This window comes from Alternaria novae-zelandiae, assembly GCF_023758075.1.
Source record: "Alternaria novae-zelandiae strain BMP 2774 chromosome Unknown scaffold_29, whole genome shotgun sequence".
NCBI classification, from domain to species: Eukaryota; Fungi; Ascomycota; class Dothideomycetes; order Pleosporales; family Pleosporaceae; genus Alternaria; species Alternaria novae-zelandiae.
Genome location: NW_026056989.1, coordinates 170,023 through 191,254, shown reverse-complemented (window position 1 = coordinate 191,254; position 21,232 = coordinate 170,023). Strand labels below are relative to the sequence as shown.

The following is a 21,232-nucleotide window of genomic DNA, read 5'->3' as shown; positions in this document are numbered from 1 at the left end:
CGACTATCGCGACCTTGCACTGATAAAGAAGGATGTTGTGGATATATAATGTTTACAGAAGAAATGCCCAATGTTGTGGACGCACTCGGTAGGCAGACGGAGCCGTTGCTGAGCCTAACACTTAGATTACTGAAGTCGGCGCAAGATTGGGAAGCGTCGAAAGAAAGGATGGTACGTAGCCTATGGACTGGTTCGTCACGAGTGAGTGTAGGGGTGCTATATCGAGCATACATGGAGGTTTGACGCTAGTATTAAATCAGCGTGGCGCAGTCTCGCTTCCACTAGTGCGTCATCGCCCGACGTTGACGGGTCGCGACACGCGCGTGAAGGCCAGGCGCAGCACAAGACCATGGAGCTCTGTGGCCCTAGCCGCTCTTCCTCCCATTGCTTCATACCCATCAGCGCGCATCAACCCACACATGCCATGCTCGTCGTGCCTTCTCGTCACCTCCAAGGCCGGATGCAGCAGCCCAGGCCGCCGCGACAACGGCGCCGGCAACGTGCGTGCTGCTGCATGTCTCGGCCTGCGCAGCGATGACCGACCAAGACAGCAACGCGCCCCAGGGCCTGCCTTCTGTCGAGCAGCTGGCTGCTATCGCCCTGGCCCGCCTTGCTTATACTGCCATCACGTAGGCCAGGCTTCGGGACGTCTTTGCTGAGGGCCGGACACGCCAAGTCTCGTTTGAACCAAAGAGAGTGACCATTCCGCGTATGCCGACGACAGACAGGTATGTGCTTGTACGGCCATAGGAACGCGACCGTTGACCAAAACAGATTGCAGAGGCGATTGCGCGTATAGATGACCTCCTCCGAACCCAAGAGCGCTTGACCGCGCATCGAGCCTTCGAACAACATCCGCAGCCGCCTGCACCGAGTTTCCCGACGACCCAACATGGCCGCGCACAGCAGCCTTCGGAAGAGGTCCAGGAACCTTTGTGTTCTCTCGACTCAGCCAATCGCAGCGAGGTCCCCTACGACCCCCAACCATGGCGAATTACAGCCTCTGGGATAGGTTCAAAACCCGACAGGACCACGAACAACAGTCTCCGGGCGAGGGCAAGCTTTCCGTCCAGAGCCCCAAGCCCCTACATCAAACGCCCCGACGCTGGACCACAACCTCGGCGCAGAGGACAGATGCGAGGAACCCGATCTCCCGAAAGAGACAGCCAAAACGATACAGGCGCGCTACGATGGGCTGAAGAAACCCCGATGTTCTGTCGCGCATTGGGGCATCTGGCGCCAGACGAACCCTACGCCGCATAAGCGCTTTGTCCCTGATCTCCGTACCCACAAGGTCACACTAGATGACAAGTCCTTTCGACTCGACCGCTTATTCTCCCACGACGCCACACCGGGCGACATCTTCGCTGAGCTGGAGCCATGGGTTCTCCACCTCTCTTCGAAGCTGGCAGAGCGCAAGTACCACTGCCTTGTTCTTCTTGCCTTCGGATTCTCTGGTCTCGGCAAGACGCGGGTGATGACGGGCGACGCTGCAGGTGGCCCATTTACCTTGGACACGTCTGTGATCGGCTGCACATCCGAACTGCTCTTCAAGAACAAGCCACCAGAGTTTGCTGTTGTTGGACGATTGATAGAGATATGTCCAGGCGAGAAGAATAAGATTGAAGTATATACTTTCGAGAAAGGTCGAGCAACGGTAGCAAAGCGTCGTGACAAGTGGAAGGGAAGTAGATTTCGCCAGGCATTATCACACACTGAGCTCGAGACTCACGAGGCTGCGATGAACTTCGTACATCGATGCGTTAAAGCCCGCCGATGCAGAACGACCCCACGCAACCTTCCCAGCTCGTCACGTTCGCATCGGTTTATCTACTTCGACTTTGTTGCCATGGGCGAGAATAGGGAGCTACTTCTAGACGATATTGATGATCTTTGTGATACCATCGTACTTAGCGATCTTGCCGGTTATGAAACAGGTGAAGTCGAAACAGCCGACATCAACGCGGGACTTGGCGGCAATACTAATACAATGCCGCTATGCTTGCTCACACCCGTTTCCCACCTTTGTCGTTGCGTCGATCTAATGACTTCCGCTCTTTGTCGCGCTCTCTCCGTTGTAAGATGCGTACGCAGCTGGTTGCCTGCACACTAGTCTTTTCCTCCGTCGCCGCGAACATGAGCAGCTTCTGTTGATCTCTTCACACATCTTCGTACCATTCGCTCGCTAGGTCAGTACATACACTCTTATCGTAACCCTTGCTGGCCTCTTCGCAGCCAACACTGCACTTGCAGCATCAGTCCATCATCTCTAGCTCTGCCGTCCGACCATCTTCACGATATCGATTGGGTCTGGGGTCGTCTTCCAACTATTCCATCACGCCAACCCATTCCAGTTCATTGCGCGCTTCCATCGCGCTCCGCGCTTGCAATCCACAACCCCGAAATCAACTCTCATCTTGATCGTGCTTGCATTGTCCTCACCTACACAACCCACCGCGCTAAACGCAGACTCCGGCCTGAACCTCGACAAAAGGTATCTTCATGTCTCTCCGATTCTCCAAGGTGCTTAGTATCATCATTACGATCATTATCGCATTCATCGCGCTACTCCTCGCAAGATTCATCGCAACGCATCGTCCGTTCCTATGGTTAGCTCCTTCCAAGTGGCTGGCGGAGCGATTATCTCGTCGGCCAGACTACTTTCAAGACCCCTGGCAATACGCTACAGCGCTATCGGGAGCAACGTTCAACTTACATGGGCTTGCATGATAGTGGCAACGTACTACTCTTCACTGAACTGGTGGCTCTTGGTTAGCATTGTCATTGATATATCGGTATTCGTGGGGGCGTCGATGTACTTTTTCGGCCCAGATCAACTTTGTGGGCTGGCCCACGGCGAGCAAGAGGCAGCCAACAGCAATACGCTCCCCCCAATGATAATGCGGAAGACGGTGCGAAGTAGATGCTGCAGAAGAGTTCATAGATTCTCATGGGGTCGACGCTAATCATTGGCCGCCATTGTGAACAAGACCCTCAGTCTCCAGCTACTTATCAAGGAGCTCGCCGAAAATGTAGAGCTTCTTCTGTCCCTTCCGAGACACGTGTGCTAATCCAATCATAACCGCGTAAGACATCTCCACCCGGACAACCCACGCCCTAACAGCCACCAGAGCTTCACGAAGGACGTGTGCTTTTGCTGCCGTGTCTCGCAATGTATACGCTCCTTATCTGTACAGCCCTCTTTGTCTTCGGCGCCTGAGTATCATACCTTTGATTAAGGCAGCATCGAGCAGTCCGCGCGGCAATATTTACGCCTACTATGCGTACCCGAACGCCTAGGTGGGTGCTTCCCGGGGATGTTACCTCTATCAACAGGTCCGTATTCAACGGGACGCACGCCAGGACGCCGCGCACCCTGCCAGTGCGAACTCCGAAGCGACGAGAAGATTACCTGTTCCATCAATGGCTTCAATGGGCGGGAAGAACGTGGTATGCGGAGTAGTGAGCATGTCTGAACTCGGCTTTCCGTCTTTCATTGGGCAGTTTTCGTAAGAGAGCAATATTGAATTGGGGGTCGTTTGTAGTTTGGAAATGGCTTCGCATTGTAGTGTAGCCGCTCATTTGGCTGTCATGGAGGCCAAGAACATTACACGCGTTGGAGTGTGTGATCTAATCACAGTGAAGGGGTGGCAACTGCAAAGTAGTAGGCTTGTTTGAATCCCCCTCACGTGCCCTCACGAGGTTTTGATATAGGTCTATATACGATCTAGGTTCTCCAAACATGCATTCTTCGGTCACAGGTCCGAGACCCGTGCAATGTCGCGGTACTTTCTGCCCAAGCTTTGAGCCCCAGGTGCACATGCAGTCTGCAGTCACTGGTTCTTGATCTACTTTTGCGGTAGTAATGCAGTAGGGGTGAACGAGGCTTTTCGTTTTTGATACTGAATGATACACCGAAAGACAATGTGACAATGTCTTGTCTTGTGACTTAGTTCTCTCAAAACCCATTGCCAGCAGTGAGTTCGCTCTTACGTGACATAGCTACCGATCTTGAAGTGACATGAGAAAGACGAGATACAAGACAAGAAGGTCGAACTAGTCGCATCTAGCGAGTCCTTTGAGTTTGGAACCACTCCATAACCGTCACCATCTCTTTTAACCCTAACTAAGTTTAACACGTGCTGAACTAGATGTCCTAGTAGTGGCATTCTGGGCTTAACTTGTCTTGATAGAAGCCGTCTCCGCGTGGATCATGTGCGCGATGATCGTGCCGAATCTGCTATGCGTGGGTTCATGGGTACATTGAAAGTCCCTACGAGAGACACAAGGGTTTTAGAGTGACAATTGATGTCCCACGCTAGAGCGAGGCGACTAGCCTCTGTGGTAGTAGAAAGTGTGCGAGGGGTGGGCTGGTGACGGCGGCAGAGGCACTCAGCTCACGTCGTCTGGTAATGTCGTAGTGACTTCAAGAACATCTTCCTCTTGTTGAGACGTTTGGCTTTCCTCGTAGATGGAGAGATGGATGGTGGGTTGGGTAGCGGCGCTGGGGAGAATCTCGGAGGATGTAATGCTATCGGGATTACCTAGGTATGGATGAACCACGTGGTACAGTGCTCTGCTTCGCCAAACTTGTGACTAGGGTGTAAGCATGAGGAGATGTCAAGCTCGATACAACGGCACTTGAGCTCCTCCCGTAAGTATTTCTACCGCGCTAGCAACGCGACCGCATCGCTGACAATCCAGGCGGTAGGGTGAAACGCGGTGGACACGACGTTGGATGTTGTTTTTCTGAGATACAGTCTTGATTGTGGAGCACTGAAGAGCTGACGTAGGTCCGATGCTTCGCTGTGGGGACGAGAGTGCACTGATAGCTATCCCAGCATGCATCAGAATGGAATTTGGGTGATATGCCGTTTAGTATGAAGGGAGGGTCAAGATGCGGTGAGAACAATATGGATTTTTCACAGATCTGGCGTGCGCAATGCTACAAAGCACCATGTCTAGATGAATTGAAGCGTTGCACATGCAGCTCATGTCCTACGTCGTGCGTTGGCGGCCTGGCCTGCATCTTCCGATAGCAAGTGATGCACTCTGCAACAAGCTGAGCAAAGACTAGAAAGAAGGTGGGAAAGGATGTGGCAGGACATGCATCGGGGCTTCGCATCGCGATTGTATTGGGTACAGTTCATGGGTATACCCATCGATAGTGGTCACAGACCATGCGAGCAAGTTCAGAGTAGCCAAAAAGAGTATGTCCCTTAGCATGAAACGTGACTAAATACCTGAATAAGTTCAACTTGAACACGTCCATCATCGCACCTTTCGGGGCCGGTACCAAAGACCGGCTTCAGGGAAAACTTTGACCCTCAATGGCGCATCATATCCGTTTTCGTCCACTTTGCTGCGTAGATGCCTTCACCGCTTCGTGGAGTACAGGCGTCAGGGGGTCCGTTCTCGCGCTGTGTGCGCAGATGCAACTCTCTACCTGAAAATGGCGGGCTCGGTACTCCTTTTTATTGCGGAGATGGTTACACGATAACCTCATCCACTACGATTTTCCAGCGTCGAAATGCGGCCTCCCACTTTTTCCTCGCGCGGACGTCCCGTTGCAAATGGGGCGCAATAGCCGGGAACGTCATGCTCGAGCTTCAGTACGGTCGGCGTGGAGTGTGACGCTCACTAGTCATTCCGACGACCGGGCAGCAGAAACCCAAGCGCGGTAACTCGCTGTGTTTGTCGCCTTGACGCGGAGGCGAAGAATACGGCACGCGGGCCGAGAGCATCCAAGGATTCCGCGGCCCGCCCTCGCTGACCTGCGACTAGAGCTATCTTGGTCTAGTCAGCGCCTCACCAGCAGGTCAGAGCGTTACCAGACACAGTCCTGGATCCTGCTGCTGCCGCCGCCTCTCCAACTTTGCTGTGCTACCCGTTTGTCAGCCCCCAACTGAGCCATGCGCAGATAGGAAGCGTGGCTGTGCATAGACCATCTCAAATTCGTGGGAACATGGCGCGGGGTACCTTTGCTTCCCAGTCTGGACTGGAGGTAGGTCGCTCATTCCAGGTGAAACGCCTCAGACGATTGGCTCTCGGAGTCATCGCTACACCCGACGATCCCTCTGGCCTGTGGGAAGGGCACTGGGTTCCTGGTGACCTTCAAGGACTTGGATGGTGTGCGACTTCCAATCTCGCCCAGCGCAACCTCCAAGATGGCGAGTCCAGTCCCATGCGCACGCTGGCGCGTTCGCTGGTGGCGGTAGAAGCCTGATATATCTTGCCACAAGGTTCGTAATTCCAGAGTCTACTGCCTCTTAATGTCGCCATGGGTGAGTATGTCCACCCATGAAGATTGGAGGAAGCTGGGGACCTTACCCTCCACCCTTTTGGACCGAACGATGTCCAACGCTGATAGTATCTGTTCTTTTGTTACATGCCTCTCGCCCACAAACTGCTAACTGTGCATTATGAGGCTGGGACGAAACAGTGAGGACATATCCTGAAGTAACCATGCTCGCGCCTCTTTCCATGCTATCTCCAGGAACTGTTGCAACGTCTGCTACTCGCACATGGTTTCTAAGCAGTACGTCAAGCACTGCATATTGCCCTCGCCGTCCCCTTGCCCATGGTTGTTGCATCGTACTTCTATCGAAAGGCTATCGTAATCGAACGTAATTCTGGGTCCGCCTACATTGCGAGGACGGGGAAAGATGAGCGGTTGATGTATAAGCTCACGCTACAAGATGCCCATGGCCATGTCGCGTGCACCGGCGCATCTGCCCTATCTTTGGGACCAGATGCAAACGTGCGCACGGGGCTATCTCAAAGCGTGATGTTGGATGGGACCGGTTCGTCACTCTTCTACCAAGCCTGAACGTTTCCCAGGAACTCAATAAGTATTGGGTGTGGCTCTCTCGTCGATGTATCTACGAGTTTGTCAAAGAGATCTACGGACGTATCTCGAACTGCGCATTCGACCTTACACCACTCGTCCCATTGTCCGTGATCCTACCTAGATAGTCCGGCTTAATCTTGCAAGGGGTTTTTGAGACGCGAAGCAAGAACAAATTTATTCATGCAGCCAAGCCTCAATTGCACGTCGACTGTTCGTAAGGTTATAGTGAGTTTCTTTGCCGTGCTGCTTATCAATATTGCTGCAATGCCGCCGTTCGAGTTTCTCTTTGCTCGAGACCGGCATAGCTTCTTATGTGCAAGCATACCTTTGAGGTGGTTATGGGCGAAAAGAAAAGACAGACGCAGTGGGTAGTTCGCGCGCGACCAGCGTCGACGCTTGCTTTACTATCTATCGACGAAGCACGAGCGAAGTTGACTGCTACATGGTTATCGAGCAACAGCATCACCTCCTCGATAGGTCTACGTCGACATCTTCTTCTAAGATGTCAGTCACGCTAATGCTCGACATGTCCAACTTGACTAAGACTACACTTCGTCCTTACCAAAGTTAGCGCATGCTCACGGTCTTCGCCACATTCCGACCTAATTCAGTTCCAAGGTTATCTGTGTACATCGCGATACATTTCACAGCGCCTGCTCGCGCTGGAAGCGAGTTGAGAGCGCAATTAAGGTGACTCTTTCCAGTGAAAGTCGTCGACTTCTTTCGAGACATCGCTTGGTCTCTATTTTTACACAATGCATTGTCATTACTCCTGAGGAGAAATCTCTGTCGGAGAACACCGTATGCCGTTCTCTTGAAGTTATGCTCGCTTATCTGTATATAGTCTGTAAACCTTCTAGTACAGCTATCGACTTAATACAAAGACTTACAACACATTACAACTATCTACGCGTACTCAGCACACCTACAAATATCTACACAAACGATCCGTCACTCTGTATACACACAAAGTTCTTGTCACATTACATCACCTCCTGGGTACCTTTCGATATCGCATTCGCCACTGTAAGCTTGATTAAAAGCTACATCGACACCATGTCTAGCTCTGAGGACTACGATAGATCTCGGGACTATGAAGAGATTGACGGAAAATTCCTTAATGGCCTCTATGGACTTTTGCTGTTCACGATCACGGGGTTCCTGATGCTACTATACGATGGTCCCGTTATAAAGAACTTCAGTATCCTGTTCATGTTCCTGCCTGTGTGCGGAATTATGATCGCTACCTGCCTCACTATCTACCTCATCATGGTAGGAGTGTGTCTTCTTGTTGGAATTCTATCCGAGGGCTGGCGTCTGATCGTATCAATCATGCATGAATCAAGGCGCATGGTTGCGGAAGGGGTTTGGAAGTGCCAACGATACTATCTTGACCACTCTGGGGCGGTTGCGTTCATCGGTCCTGCCCTACGAAAATCCCTTACTGATGCCGTATACATAGGCATGCTGGTTACCAGAGATTCTGTAAGAACGCCCAGAGCCTCTGATTGGGAGACAGTACATCAGGGATGCTACTGTCGTTCAAGCGTCGGTCAAGGACTTTTTATCATCTTCAGTATTTGGTGGGTGCTAGTAGCAGGCGCGGACTTATTGGCTTACTTTGAACGAGCGTTATTCCGCACGCAATATCACTCCGCCAAATTTTGGTCTGTCGAATCGCTCATGTATCTCGCGCTCGGTACCTACTTCTGGCCAGTAACGTTTCGCAAAGCCTGCGACCACGATGCTGTCGTCGAGACATCCGTTCGTCTCATTCTCTTCTTTTGTTTTGTGGCCGTCTACATCTTCACCATCGAGAGCTGGCCTTCTTTGGGGAATGGAGATTTCTTCAGGAGCTGCATAATCATTACGAAGCAAAGCTGGCGACAGCTTTGGAGCATTTCCGATACTCCTCAAGACAGGATTGATACTCCTCAAGACAGGATTGATACTCCTCAAGACAGCATTAATCCTCAAGACAGCATGGATACTCCTCAAGAGAGCATGGATACTCCTCATGACAGCATGGATACTCCTCAAGAGAGCATTGATCCTCAAGACAGCATGGATACCCCTGAAGAGAGCATGGATACTCCTCAAGACAGCATGGATACTCCTCAAGAGAGCATTGATCCCCAAGACAGCATTGATCCCCAAGAGAGCATGGATACTCCTAAAGACAGCATTGATACTCCTCAAGAGAGCATTGATCTACAAGGAAGCATGGATACTCCTCAAGAGAGCATTGATACTCAAGAGAGCATTGATACTCAAGAGAGCATGGATACTCCTCAAGATAGCATCAATAATATCTCGCAGTGCGTCCACGAACACGACACAGACCCAGACACGGACCCACTCGTTTTCAGCACATGCAAGAGCATCTGCTGCCGGCAATGCTTCAATGCCTGTCGCGACAGCGACCAACGAGTCTACTGTCCCCAGCACCTCGCTTTAGGCCCTCAGCAGCTTCACCCCCTCCGGTCCAGCCATACTGAATGCTGCATGTGCAATGGAGACGATGGGTTGCTCGACACTCCGTGTGGTCATCCGGTATGTACCACATGTGTGACGAAGGTAGCTCGTGGACGCAACCGAGTGAACGGCCGGGTAACCAGGATCAGCCCAATGGACTACCACTGTGAATACTGCTTTCCTCTCGGACCTGATCCATCCCCACCAACAGTCGCTGACTTGTTGGCATCCCATTTGGACGATCATCGGCCAAGTCTCATTTACTGATGGGAACTAGACAGTCTTTCGTAGCAACAACAATACCGTTCTTTCGTTCGGAGTTCGCGCATACAACCAATAGTCGTGTTGACGCGGAGGAGATAGGCAGGATAGATCCTTTAGATTCCGGTCAGGGTGCTTGACTGCGTGGTAAATAGTGGTACGTTGCCTTGTCAGACTATTATTATTGCAAATAGAACATTATGAACTGCTATATGAACACCTAACCATCTCAGAGTAGTCACCAGCAGGCGTCGGGTTATCCAAACTCTTGCAGCAGATCTGCTCATCCACAACATGTACTCGGTCTTTGAGTAAGAAGCCGTCAGCCTTTTCACCCTTCGTTGACCTGCAGCCTACTCGTGCCAATCCAGTCGAATTCCTAAACTCCCACAGTCGGGGAGCGACCGCCATTCCCCGTGACACCCATCCTGTTGTACTCCACCCTTGTTGTCCTGTCCATCTTCTCTCGAGATCGCCATGTGTGTCGTGGAGACGGAAACCTATCGCGACGCGTATGATATCGTGTGGCCAGGTGTAGAACGCGTCCTCGCAATGTGGAGAGGCCGGAGGGATGGCGTAAGGGCAACCCGCTGGAGCCTCGATTGACGTTCCGTTAACGGGCGATACGTGATCTGGCAACATGGCGTCGTGCGGACTCGGTCCATCGTGAGGATGATAACGTTCTGCTGCAGCATGGTACATAAGCACGCGTTCGTAACTGACGACAAGCTTCGCGCGGTCAATGTGAGGGCGGGGCAGGCGATGACGGGGTGCTGGTCCAGCTCCGCCAAATTCCATGGCCCAAGTAACGTCCTCAGTGGAGGTGGCTGCAAGTCGCTGCTCCAGACAGTAGCCGGGCGTGCGCAGTGGTCAGATAGTCCAAGGTTCTGCCGAATCTGCGCGCGACAGGTACCGTGAAGGCTGGGCCACGGGGTCCATGTTGGGTGTCGAGCAGAGGTGGTGGCCTGGAATCATGCCGTCGGATTCAACTAGGCTGTCGTCGGCTGCGTTGAGCGCGTTTCTACGCAGCAGATCCTACCAGGCCCATCATCCACTGTCCTGCTATGCATCCGTCCTCCTAGTTTCCGACTAGTCGTGTCTTGTTGTGAAGACGACGGCAGCGGCTGCCCATTGGTTGCGACTAGACATGGGCGATGTTTGGGGGATATGCAGTATGTGGGGACATGTGTGCACTACTTCGCTCGAGAGCAGGGCCGCCGCGATACTGGACGTGTCCAAGGTGCGGCTGCCATCGTGATTCCGTGTGTAATATGGGCGGTGTCGCATGCAGGAAGGTGATGAGCCGGTCAACGAAGGCGAGTCGCACGGCGAGTGGTGTCGTGGAGGGCAGCGAAATATGTCACGTCGGCGATATAGGGTCGAGGAATGACATGAGTGCGATGCGCTGTTGCGAAGACATGGTGGACTATGGCGCGTGCATCGGGCGTGTGACAGTGAGAGCTGGCACCGGGGCAGAGCGAACGCTGGCCGAGGCCGGATGCCGCTAAGCCTACACGGTCGCTAGCGACGCTTTGTCATCAACGTCATCGCCATCTTCACCAAGACCACCAACACTCGGCCGTCAGCTTCATTGCCGCCCAGCTTCAACAGCAATCGCAGACATGCACTGTTGTTCCATTAACAATATCACCTCTGTCTCCATGGCAAACGGTCAATACAAAGGTCGGGGTAACAAGCGTCGCACTGTCACCTTATCCGAGTCCCACGGGCGGTACCAGCGCATAAAGGTCTCCCAAATCATACAACATAATCATACAACATTCCAACTCCGCACAACCATCTCACATCTGCACTACCAAGATCGACAACCCAACTACCAACATCAGAACAAACATGCCCGCTTGCATACGTCGATAGCCCTAATATAGCCGTAGCTTCACTCAGTGCAACTTGAGCAGCGAGCAGGTCGCTTACTCGCGCCCACCGTTGACTTTCGTATAGAATCGGCGAGTCATCGTTCTTCGGACCACTGTAAGGCTCAGTCTAAAGGCGCGACGAGGGCGCCGACGACCTGCTGTAGACTGTACTTCTTGAGAAGGGTCGCGACGAGACTGGAGAAGTGTACCGAGAGCCTGACGGGGAAGTACACACCCGTGTCGTGGAGCAGCGACCAAAAGCTGGCCCTCCACCGATGGCGAGTCGAACGCAGACTAACGAATATACGCTCTGAGGAACCGTTTGGACCGGGACGTCGAGACGCAATGACTCCGCGTATTCCGTTCGGCGCGTCGAACTTTTCGGCCAATTCAAGCGCTTCCACCAGGAACTGCTGCTCGAGGGCAAGAATATAGGCGATGATACATGCGGAGCGGTTCTCTTGGTACTACTTGCAGCGTTGAAAGAAGCACACGAAGGCGCGATGACGCGAAGTCGTGTCACCGGTGTAGAGGCTGTGGTAGGGGGAAAGTTGCTCTGAGTTCCCTGTCGTCGCCATTTGGACAACAGTGTGGGGAGATGAGTGTGATGCCAAGTATATCACACAGTGGGGATCAGAGGGGATGAGGTTGGTCTGATGAGGCCAGAACCAAAGGCGAAACATCGCATCCAAGCTGAGCAAAGACATGTCTCGCCCTTCACCGGTCGCTTATGAAGCGGTAAGGCGAGACGATACTGCGAGTAACACGAAATAAGCAGACATCAACTACGCAGAGACTAGCCGACTTACCCACTGACTGAGTGCAGATGTTAGATTGAAAAGGCGCTAAAAGAGGGTCGGCAAAGTGACGCGACACGAAACGGGCGTCGGTTTGCTGTACTCAGAGGGACAGATGAAACGCGAATGTACAAGGGGCTCTTCTCTTCTAAACAACTAACAGGAAAGCAGCACTCTCGCATCCACTCTAACAGCTGCCGAGAAATGTACCGTGTCGCAGGCTCAGCTCCTCAGGATTGCGCTAACACCGTGATACATTCTGCTCGCTTCCGCGTTCGAAGAACGAGGTCGACAGTCCCGTGTTGAGACAACGCCCGAACACGTATGGGGAAGACAGCATGCGCACAGCTGGAGACACTAGGGCGCAGACCAGCGCGTCCTGGTTGAAGTCATCCGGAAGTGTAGCGAAGATTGGCAGAACGGCTAGTGGAGAACGCGACAACTCGAGAGCCTGCTTGGGACGCTCATGAACGTGCCGATGTTCATGTCAGCAGAGTTGACACAGACAAGCGGCTTCAACTTGCACTGCCAAGGGAGGCGAAAAAACCGCCGAAGATTACGGAGACGAAGACGAAACGAAACGACCACATGCGCAGTGGTAAACGTCTTTCGGTAGTTGTTGTTACGGAGCTGGAAGTGAAAGTCTTTCATGCAGGGTCTGATACAGATAGAGTGGTTTTGTTGGGAAGAGCTGCTACGGATGGACAAGGTAAATGTGACTAGTACGAATGTAGTCGTGTTTCCAGTTGGCTCGCAAGCCTGCGAGTTGGATGAGCATGCATGTGCACTACTCTACGTCTGGAATCATGCTTTCCTAACTTTATGCACTTTGAGAGCTTACTGCACCTTGTGATTGTCGCTACCCGAAAGTTGCTTCTGCTCCGAATTAAGATGGGAATTGTGTGCGGAACGCACCTAATAAAATCTAAAATATGGCGGCCAGCGCATAGCTGTATCGCGATCCGACCAGCATGAGACCGTACTCATCTACAACCATCCGCAGGAGTGCGGTGCAGTTGCTTCACAGCACATGCGGATCACTGTGAGACATTCGCGTGTAAGCATCCTCAGCTTTGTGCGGTAAGTAGTACTAAGCGACTGGCCTGCTTGCAACAAAGCCAGTCAATACTTGGTAGCTGTCTCCTTCCTCGTTGACAATAGAGGCGGTTTGCGGAGCCACCCTACATCTGCACCGAATGCATGCTGGTCGGCGTTCATGATGATGGGGCAGCTGAGTGAGTAAAGCACAATACTGGCATCCGGCATTGCCAGGCAGCAATGGTGACAGGAGACAATATGGCTGGTCTCGAGTGGCGCAGGGTCACAGCGACTATGTGAGCCTTTAAGACCCGTCTGTGCTGAGGTGTCGTCCTTTCGAGCATGGCGGGATAGACGGCTAGCGCGAAGCATTGACAGGGACAGCTGGGGCGCGCGCTGCGGGAGCGGCAGCTAGCGGCAGCTCGCCGTGGTTAGGTAGGTGTGAATAACGATTGGAAGGAATGCGAGATGGTGCATGCGACATCAACGTGGCCGATCGCAACGGCGTAAACCATACTCATCGAACATGCTGTGGGCACCTCTCTAGTGCACGAATCGCGCTAGTGTCAGCCAAGTATGGTGTATAACCCTACCCAGGTGGAAGACGCGCGATCAGCTGACCCAATGGGTCATCCAGACGGGATTGCCGCTCGCATCCGAACGAGGCTGAAGCGGTCGTGGGCTGTAACCTGAGACGCTCCAGTAGCTCATGACGTGCCAATGGCTGCGCAACCCACTTCAACAATGCATGTGGGCAGTAGCATTCGTGATGGAAAAGCATCAGCTGCCAAGCCAGTCCGTCTCCCCTTGTCGCAACAAGGTTGCTCACCAAGGGACGAAGGACGCTTCAGCAAGATACTTGCCCAGCTCGTATGTCATTCCACCAAGCACCAGCTACAGCAGAGGATATGCGTTTTTGTATGTGCGGTGCTCTGTCCGCGCTCTGTCCATGCGTCACTGCAAATGTGTCGCGCGAGGTGAGCCACTTCGCAAGTACCACTTCGTATGCGCCAGTCGCAGGCTCGCGTGCTTCGATCGCTTTGTCATACAAGCGCAGTCGTAACCATGCTCTATGCGCGCACGTTTGCGGGCGTTGTTCAATCGTCGCCATGATGTGCTGGACAAGTGTCTGCATAATTGTTAGCGGGTAGTCGAATCCAGCATCGTGTCCGGGAATGTCTCGTAGCGCACCGAAGCCATGGAAGACTCCGAGCCAGCCTATACCAACGCTTGATTGGTCATCAGGGAAGACGAGCAGGTTTGACATGCGTAGTCCTAGATAACCTCTTCCCTCGCATCACCAGAGGGCCACATGACACAGATCTAGCCACCAACCAAAAGTGACACCAGGAGCGGCGACTGCCGCTTGCGATGGACACATGTGCCAACGCAGGTAGCCTTGCCGAGATTCAAGGCAAGCCACCAAGAAATCTCTGAGTACAGTATTTTGGTTCCTTTGATGGGGTCGCTTCCTTATTGAGATGGAATGATTACCGACTACGTCCAAGTAAACTGCGAGCAGCGTCATCTAGGTTGATGCGATGGCGACGCCAGTTGCAAGCATCCATGAAGAAAAGGATGCGGGGACTTGTACGGTGAATGCTTGGTGTTTGTATTCGTCGATAGGCAAGCAATGCGTCGCCGGCGACTTGATCTCGATATTGCCGTTATTCATGCAGTGATATGATATGGCGGTGCCTCACTGAAGCTCCATTGCGCGCATTCCTACTGCCCTCTTCAACCCGATTGTCATCACCACACGATCATTGGCAGGATCTTCTGCAACGTACGCCTGCGGACAAGATGGGAGACAAGAGAGAATGGACATCCTGGAATAGAAAGCAAGACATGGAACCAAAAGCTGCAAAGCAGAAAGTTGGGACTATTGCGAAGTCATGAAGTCCCTATTCGCATCGAGCACGACTACCGACGCCTGTCAAGCCCCATCATGGAGTCCTTAGGGCATCGCATGATGTCTTCGAGGGACAGACTTTGCTGAGGCGAGCATCGTGCTCAGAGCGGAGTTTCGCGGTCGCCGGCGCGCAGGTACGTAGACATGGCGGCCTTTGACGATGGCATTGGTCCGCACCGAAGGTGATATATCAGGATGTGGTGTCTGACCTATGATTACGTCGACCGCTCCACTTATTCAGGCCAGGAAAAAGGCCAGGTTCGGCGATGAGCATTGGTCCATTCTGTAAAGGTTGTCGAAATCTCAGGCAAACGACAAGGTCTAGAGCGCTGCGGAACAGTGTCGCTGGGGATGTTGGCTATCCTATCTACTGCAACACCGACGTTAGCTTGCTCTTTTGCGTGGTGCAATGTGACCGATTGAAAGCATCAGGGTGAGCGCGGGGCAAACACCGAGTGCGGAGAAGAGACATCCCAGCATTGGGAGTTCGAAGAGCAGAGGAAAGACTTGTGCAAACAGCGGTCAAAGAACTGGCGAACTGTGGACGAAGAAATAGTGCATTTAGCAAACGCGTCCTAGTGACCTCGATCAGGTGGCTCGGTTGCGCTGAGTTGGAATATGTCTTGGTTTCGATACTACAATCGACTGGCGAGTGGGCAAGAGTGATCCGGACCTTGAAACCGTCCCCTCCCTCTTGACCGCGTGTCCTTTAGATAACACCCTCATAATTTTGCTCGTTGCTAGCCGCAGAGACAAAAGTCTAGTTGACCAGTCTCCGAGTACTCTTAACAAGAGGTCGCGCTGTCGGGTCTGGCTAACGTCCATAGGCTTCTACGCTCGCTCTCAATAGTGTTCCCTCAGGTTGATGATGCGAACGCAATGGCTACTTTTGGACAAAAGGCCGAGACGGTGTGCTAGATGAGAGAGAGAAAGACTGCATCGCTACAGGTGATTGTAGATTTCGACACCCATGTGAATGGCAGTGTGCCGAAGGCAGCTGGAGCGAGAGGATTCGGGATGCCAGTGCGTGGACGGGTGATGCAAGGAAATGCACAGTATAACGAATAGGTGCTTTCTACTTCTGCCCGGGAAGACAGGCGTTGGGTGGGTGAAGCCGCCAAGTGCGCAGGAGAACAACCTTCCAAGTCACCTCGCCTTTACCAACCACCCGGAATTGCTAGTTTATGTAGTATTTGAGGCTGGCACGCGTACCGACAGACTTACATGGGCGATGTGACGCGTCCTGTTCTGTGCTGTAGGTTTTCTGACCAAGTCATCGTGTTGCGCAGCTCAAGTATAACCAACGCTGTTGGCGTCAGGGACGACAGCGGAGATCTTATAGGTTTGCAGCGGATATCCATCAGGTGACGTAGCGGAGATGGTAGAGGATGTCGGTTCGTTCTCGTTGGGGCAGCATACTTAAGGACACACGTCAACCAAGTGAAGGATCCGAGTCAAGAGAAAAGACTAACCGGAACGGGGGCACGACGTACGCGCCGCACTATAGCAGTCCGCCAGTGATTGAGACCAATTACGGCGGCGTCAGAGGTGTGAGAAGCATGTGTAGCTGGTACAGCCAGCGCGCTTGACCTCCGAAGCCGCCACTGAGGGATTTTCGAGCTTATGGATCAGACCGCGGCCTGGGTCAAAGGCGACCATGGCTAAAACGAAATTCGATCGTAGTTCGAGGGGCGCATTCGTGATGGCAAAGCTGCCAGAACGCGGCTGCAGTTGGGCAGAATGTGACACCAAGGACCGCGTGCTTGAGGCGGTAGGGCGATATCTTTCAAAAGGGCATACACTACGTCCAAGGCTGACGCTGACGCTCAGTAGAGTTTGCCGTAGCGTAATGGTTTGGCATGCCTTCGCTGTTGTGGTACACTCCCTCGGTGGTCTGATCAGTGTTCTGGCCCCGGACAAATTTGCGTCAGTGGTGGTAGGCAGAGGGAACCTAAGTGTCCAGAGGTTGTACGGGAGAAGCATCACATGCAACGTTCGATCTGACGGTACGTTGATCTTCCACCAGTGGTAAGAGACTACGGTCTGCCAGGTGCGGCAGAGACCTCATTGTCGACGTCTACGGGGTTGACCTGCATGATCTCGAGGTACTGGACATTCGCTGAACAGACCTGTGGTGGTATTCTGGCATGGTGATACGCCCGGCACTGCATCAGCCCGATGGAATTATGTCGCCCTCGAGTATGGGGATGGAGTCTTGCCGTTTCATCCCGAGACGAACATCGTAATCGTGACATCGTCGCGTCCGCGCCACTGGAGCGTGGCCTCAGCATTGATGTTGCAATAGTGGTGCAAAGAAGCTTCTTGGTCGACATGAACTTGATGTCGTCCTTCTCGGGGCCTAGGCGGGTTCGAGTTCACGGCTGGGGTGCACTAGTTCGATAACGGAAGCACCCCTTGGTGTCGACACTGGATGGGCAAACAACTCTACGGTTCTGCGGAAGTTGAATGTAGCTGTTCTATGAGGCGCAGCATTGTCGATGCGCATGACATGCGCTTTCAGCACAGATGAGCTTTGCGCACGCGCTTCAGCATGCAGCCGAGCGCGGAGGTACCGGAGGACGGTGATGACGTCGACTGTGGAGAGAGACGACCAAGTTCCTCTGACGCGTGTTGTCGCCAGAGGACATCGGACAGCCATAAGGTCAGCGAGAGACGTTAGGACCATGCCTGCGCGTTCGCGGTGCTCGATAGTTGTTGATGGCCGATGCAACGTCGGTGGTGCCGTGAGCGGAAGACATATGGCGTCATCGTGTTGCTGTGGACATTCGATGGGCCTGCGTGATGGGGCTGTGGCTACTGAATTGAGCGAATCTGGGAAGTGCGCGTGTTTGGTCGCCGCAGTGGGAAGGAGGAGAGCTGTGTCGGTGCTCTTGGGCATGGCGAGGGCGGGCAAGTTGGCTGCGGCGTCGGCCGTGTTGTGCTTGGCGTCGGCACGGCATAGCCGCGTCTCACGGGCGGGCCTCGGGCGACATCAGACGACAGACCATCTCAACCTCTCGATGCACTCCATGAACTTGCGAAAGGTGGTGCATCGAGCGTATAACGGCGTTGTGACAAAAAGAACCTGCTAGCTATACGTCCTCAACGTACCCACAAAGATCTACATGAAGGTAACCCACCAATCTCCTCAAACGCGCTTGATTCACTACTCCTCGAATTTCGCATCAGGCCAACTTCGATGCGCTTTTCCGTCGTCAGTCACCCTCTCCGCAATAGACACTCTGGGACTACCCCAAATGTCTGATGCATCTGAAAACAGTTCTAGCATCTCAGACAAGAGACGCTTCGCTGTTTCTTCCATAAGCGGACGACGCAGCATCATCCAGTCAGTAAGGATAGCCATGCAGTCGTCCAGATCTTCCAGAGTGCCTTTACTAAAGACAATGTATCTTATCGAGACAAATCCGTCTCGAGCGGTTTCTTGAAGTCTGAAAGCTCGGTGAAACCCAGAAAACATTGTCATAGCTCCCCAAGTGCCGCAGGCATCTACTACAGGGCCTCGGTGAAGAACCAAGAGGCATCGGCATTTTTTCCATAGCTGATCCAAACACAGCTTCATGGCCTCTTCGGCTGTCGCTATGTTGACAGGCTCGATCATCTTACCGCCGTTCCTCCACCAGACGTTTCCGGAGCGATTCTCCCAATTGCTGATGGACTCCCCTTCCGCCAGCTCAAACGCATAGCCGGGACCAGAATCGATGACAACGGCCGATTGGGATTCATCGGACTTGCTTGCTATGCGATGTGCTGCGGGATATTCGATGTAAGCGGCATCGATGCTCGCATGCTCGTTTGTTGCGATCGCAAAGGACGTGCATAGTCCGATGCCGCTTGTCCAAAGATAGGGAGGAAGAGGTTCTGTCCATTCTGGCTTGACATCCCCGAACAACTTTCCATTTTTCTTGCCTAGCAGCTTTCCCGCGAGGTCCCATCTAGTATTCGGATCGACATTCTCTAGCAGTTGATCGCATCTTCGGAGGAACTCTCTCCACGGCTGCGTTGCAGCCGGCATGGCTGTTGCCAAGATGTATTTGGCGTTCAAGACATTGGTGTAGTCTGAAGACGCCCAGACTTGTTCGTAAGCAGACTGTGCTGCTTCGAGGTCTGTCATTGTGTATATGTGTGTGTGTCTACGAGTGTATGATGAAAACGTCGGGATGCGGATGCGATTGCGAAAGTGTGTAGCTTTTGGCGCTGGTCAACCCGTCGGTGGTTGACAAAGAGCAAGACAACGGTCCTCGCATGGCAAACATTTACCCAGTGTGCAACTTCCGTAGGTTACGCGTGTACACATTTCACGTTGATTCCTTCTACGTGTACTTCAATACTCTTTCCTTATAATCCTATGATTCTCAACTAATCTTTTCAGCAAGGCTATCTCCTGGACTTAAGCTTACAGACGTCGCTAACTATACCAATCAAAAAGAACCCTAAGAAGTTTAGGATGAATGGATTGTTAATAGTGCTGGTTCAATTTGTGGATGTTGCGGAAGGAGAACCATGGTTCTAGAGGTACATAGCCACTGCACTTAAAACCCTTCGATCTACTGCACAGTCGCAAACATACTCGCACACGCATACACACCATCACGCACAAGCATACCCGCACACGCACTTACAGTTCGCGCACCCTACACGATGTCATCCTCCCAGCAGCAGTCCGTCCCAAGGATTAGACGGGTTCGAGAGCTGCAAGCGTACAAGGACTGGGTCGAGGCAGGGGGATTAGACAGATTTGCAGCAGAGCATAATGTCAAACCAGACTTCGCTAACCGTCTTTGCGACGTCAAGCCGGACGTAGCCATCGCGTTTTACCTCAAGCTCGCGACTATACCCGGCCTAGAAACTACAATGGCACCCCCGAGCAACGAAGTGTATGCCCCCGCCTCATATGGGCTACAAATCATACAAGACATGGAGAACGGATGGAGCAGCGAGGATGAGACGGATGATAAGAAGGCCAAGGAACAGAAAGGCGGAGAGAGCAAGGACGTAAGTCGCAAGACTTAGTCCTTGCATCTTGTGGTAGGGCTGACAAATGACAAGATCAAGGACGAAACCGATGAGGACTTCTTGTTCCTCGCAGTTTTGAGCAGCCTGAGGAAACGAGGCGCGCCCAGTTCAGCACTGAGTAGCCTAGCAAAGCGCTACAAGGAGGCATGAACACGCCAACGCTCTTGGTATGGAGCTTGTATCAACCCTCGTGAGAATTTTCTCTGCCAAGTCAGCGATGGATAGTCCGGGGGTCATCTCATCAGAGTGCCCAGCTGATTCAGTGTAAGCATTCGAGCATGGGAAGCATGTGGCGGATCGATGGGGAAGGTCGTGTCGTCCAATCAGCGAAGCTGCAGCCATCTGAACTGCAAAAAACGCGACAAATTGTTGTACATGCGATAAAAATGCGCGCATTTGTATCGCCAATATACCTTTATTCAAACGTGTAGAAGATCTGTTGTGCAATCAAGCCTCCGCGCTAAATCAGTCATATGCAGCCCATGAGCTACTCATGTGCCCACACCGCGCATAGCCGACAGAGTCCCATAAAGTGGGAACAAGATAGCCCTCCTATTGACCAGCTCAGGCTGGGATGAGCAGTGCGCTGAGTGTACGCGGAGGACACAAGGGCGGCATGCGCATGACTGGACCTCGGCTCTGGGCGGAAGTCGGAAACACGACATGCCGCCCACCCAACAACACCTCGGACCTTCTCGCAAGCGCATCCACGCCTGAAAGTCGGACTATGCGTTGGTCGCCCGCCCTTGCATCAGTATAGCCACGACGAGGCGCCGCCACTAGAGACGACTACCTACGAACTCCATCGAGACGCGATCTAACAATTGCCTTCCTGTCGCAACATGACAGCCCTTCTAAAAGATCCAAGCTCAGCGCGCAACCACGAATACCCTCTAGTCTTGTACAGTAACCCCGCCCAGCAACGCCCTTGCGCCAACATATCCAGCTCCTCTTCCAGACCCCACATGACTTCGCATCTAATAGATCG

General features: G+C 52.9%; 3 protein-coding genes across 3 annotated transcripts; 2 read left to right on the top strand and 1 right to left on the bottom strand.

The window, feature by feature from the left end:
- Positions 1 to 419: 419 nt before the first annotated feature.
- J4E88_010153 (uncharacterized protein) lies at positions 420 to 2,273 on the top strand (the record flags this gene model as incomplete). The annotated part of the gene is made up of 3 exons (XM_049403748.1): positions 420 to 500; positions 1,013 to 1,657; positions 2,190 to 2,273. The coding sequence occupies 3 exons, from the start codon at positions 420 to 422 to the stop codon at positions 2,271 to 2,273; spliced, it is 810 nt and encodes a 269-aa protein (XP_049250528.1).
- Positions 2,274 to 18,376: 16,103 nt separating this feature from the next.
- Positions 18,377 to 19,342, bottom strand: J4E88_010152 (uncharacterized protein; the record flags this gene model as incomplete). Its single annotated transcript, XM_049403747.1, has 1 exon — positions 18,377 to 19,342. One exon carries the CDS (start codon positions 19,340 to 19,342, stop codon positions 18,377 to 18,379), a length of 966 nt encoding a protein of 321 aa, XP_049250527.1.
- Positions 19,343 to 19,869: 527 nt separating this feature from the next.
- J4E88_010151 (uncharacterized protein) lies at positions 19,870 to 20,394 on the top strand (the record flags this gene model as incomplete). Its single annotated transcript, XM_049403746.1, has 2 exons — positions 19,870 to 20,223; positions 20,278 to 20,394. The coding sequence occupies 2 exons, from the start codon at positions 19,870 to 19,872 to the stop codon at positions 20,392 to 20,394; spliced, it is 471 nt and encodes a 156-aa protein (XP_049250526.1).
- Between the last annotated feature and the right edge of the window lie 838 nt (positions 20,395 to 21,232).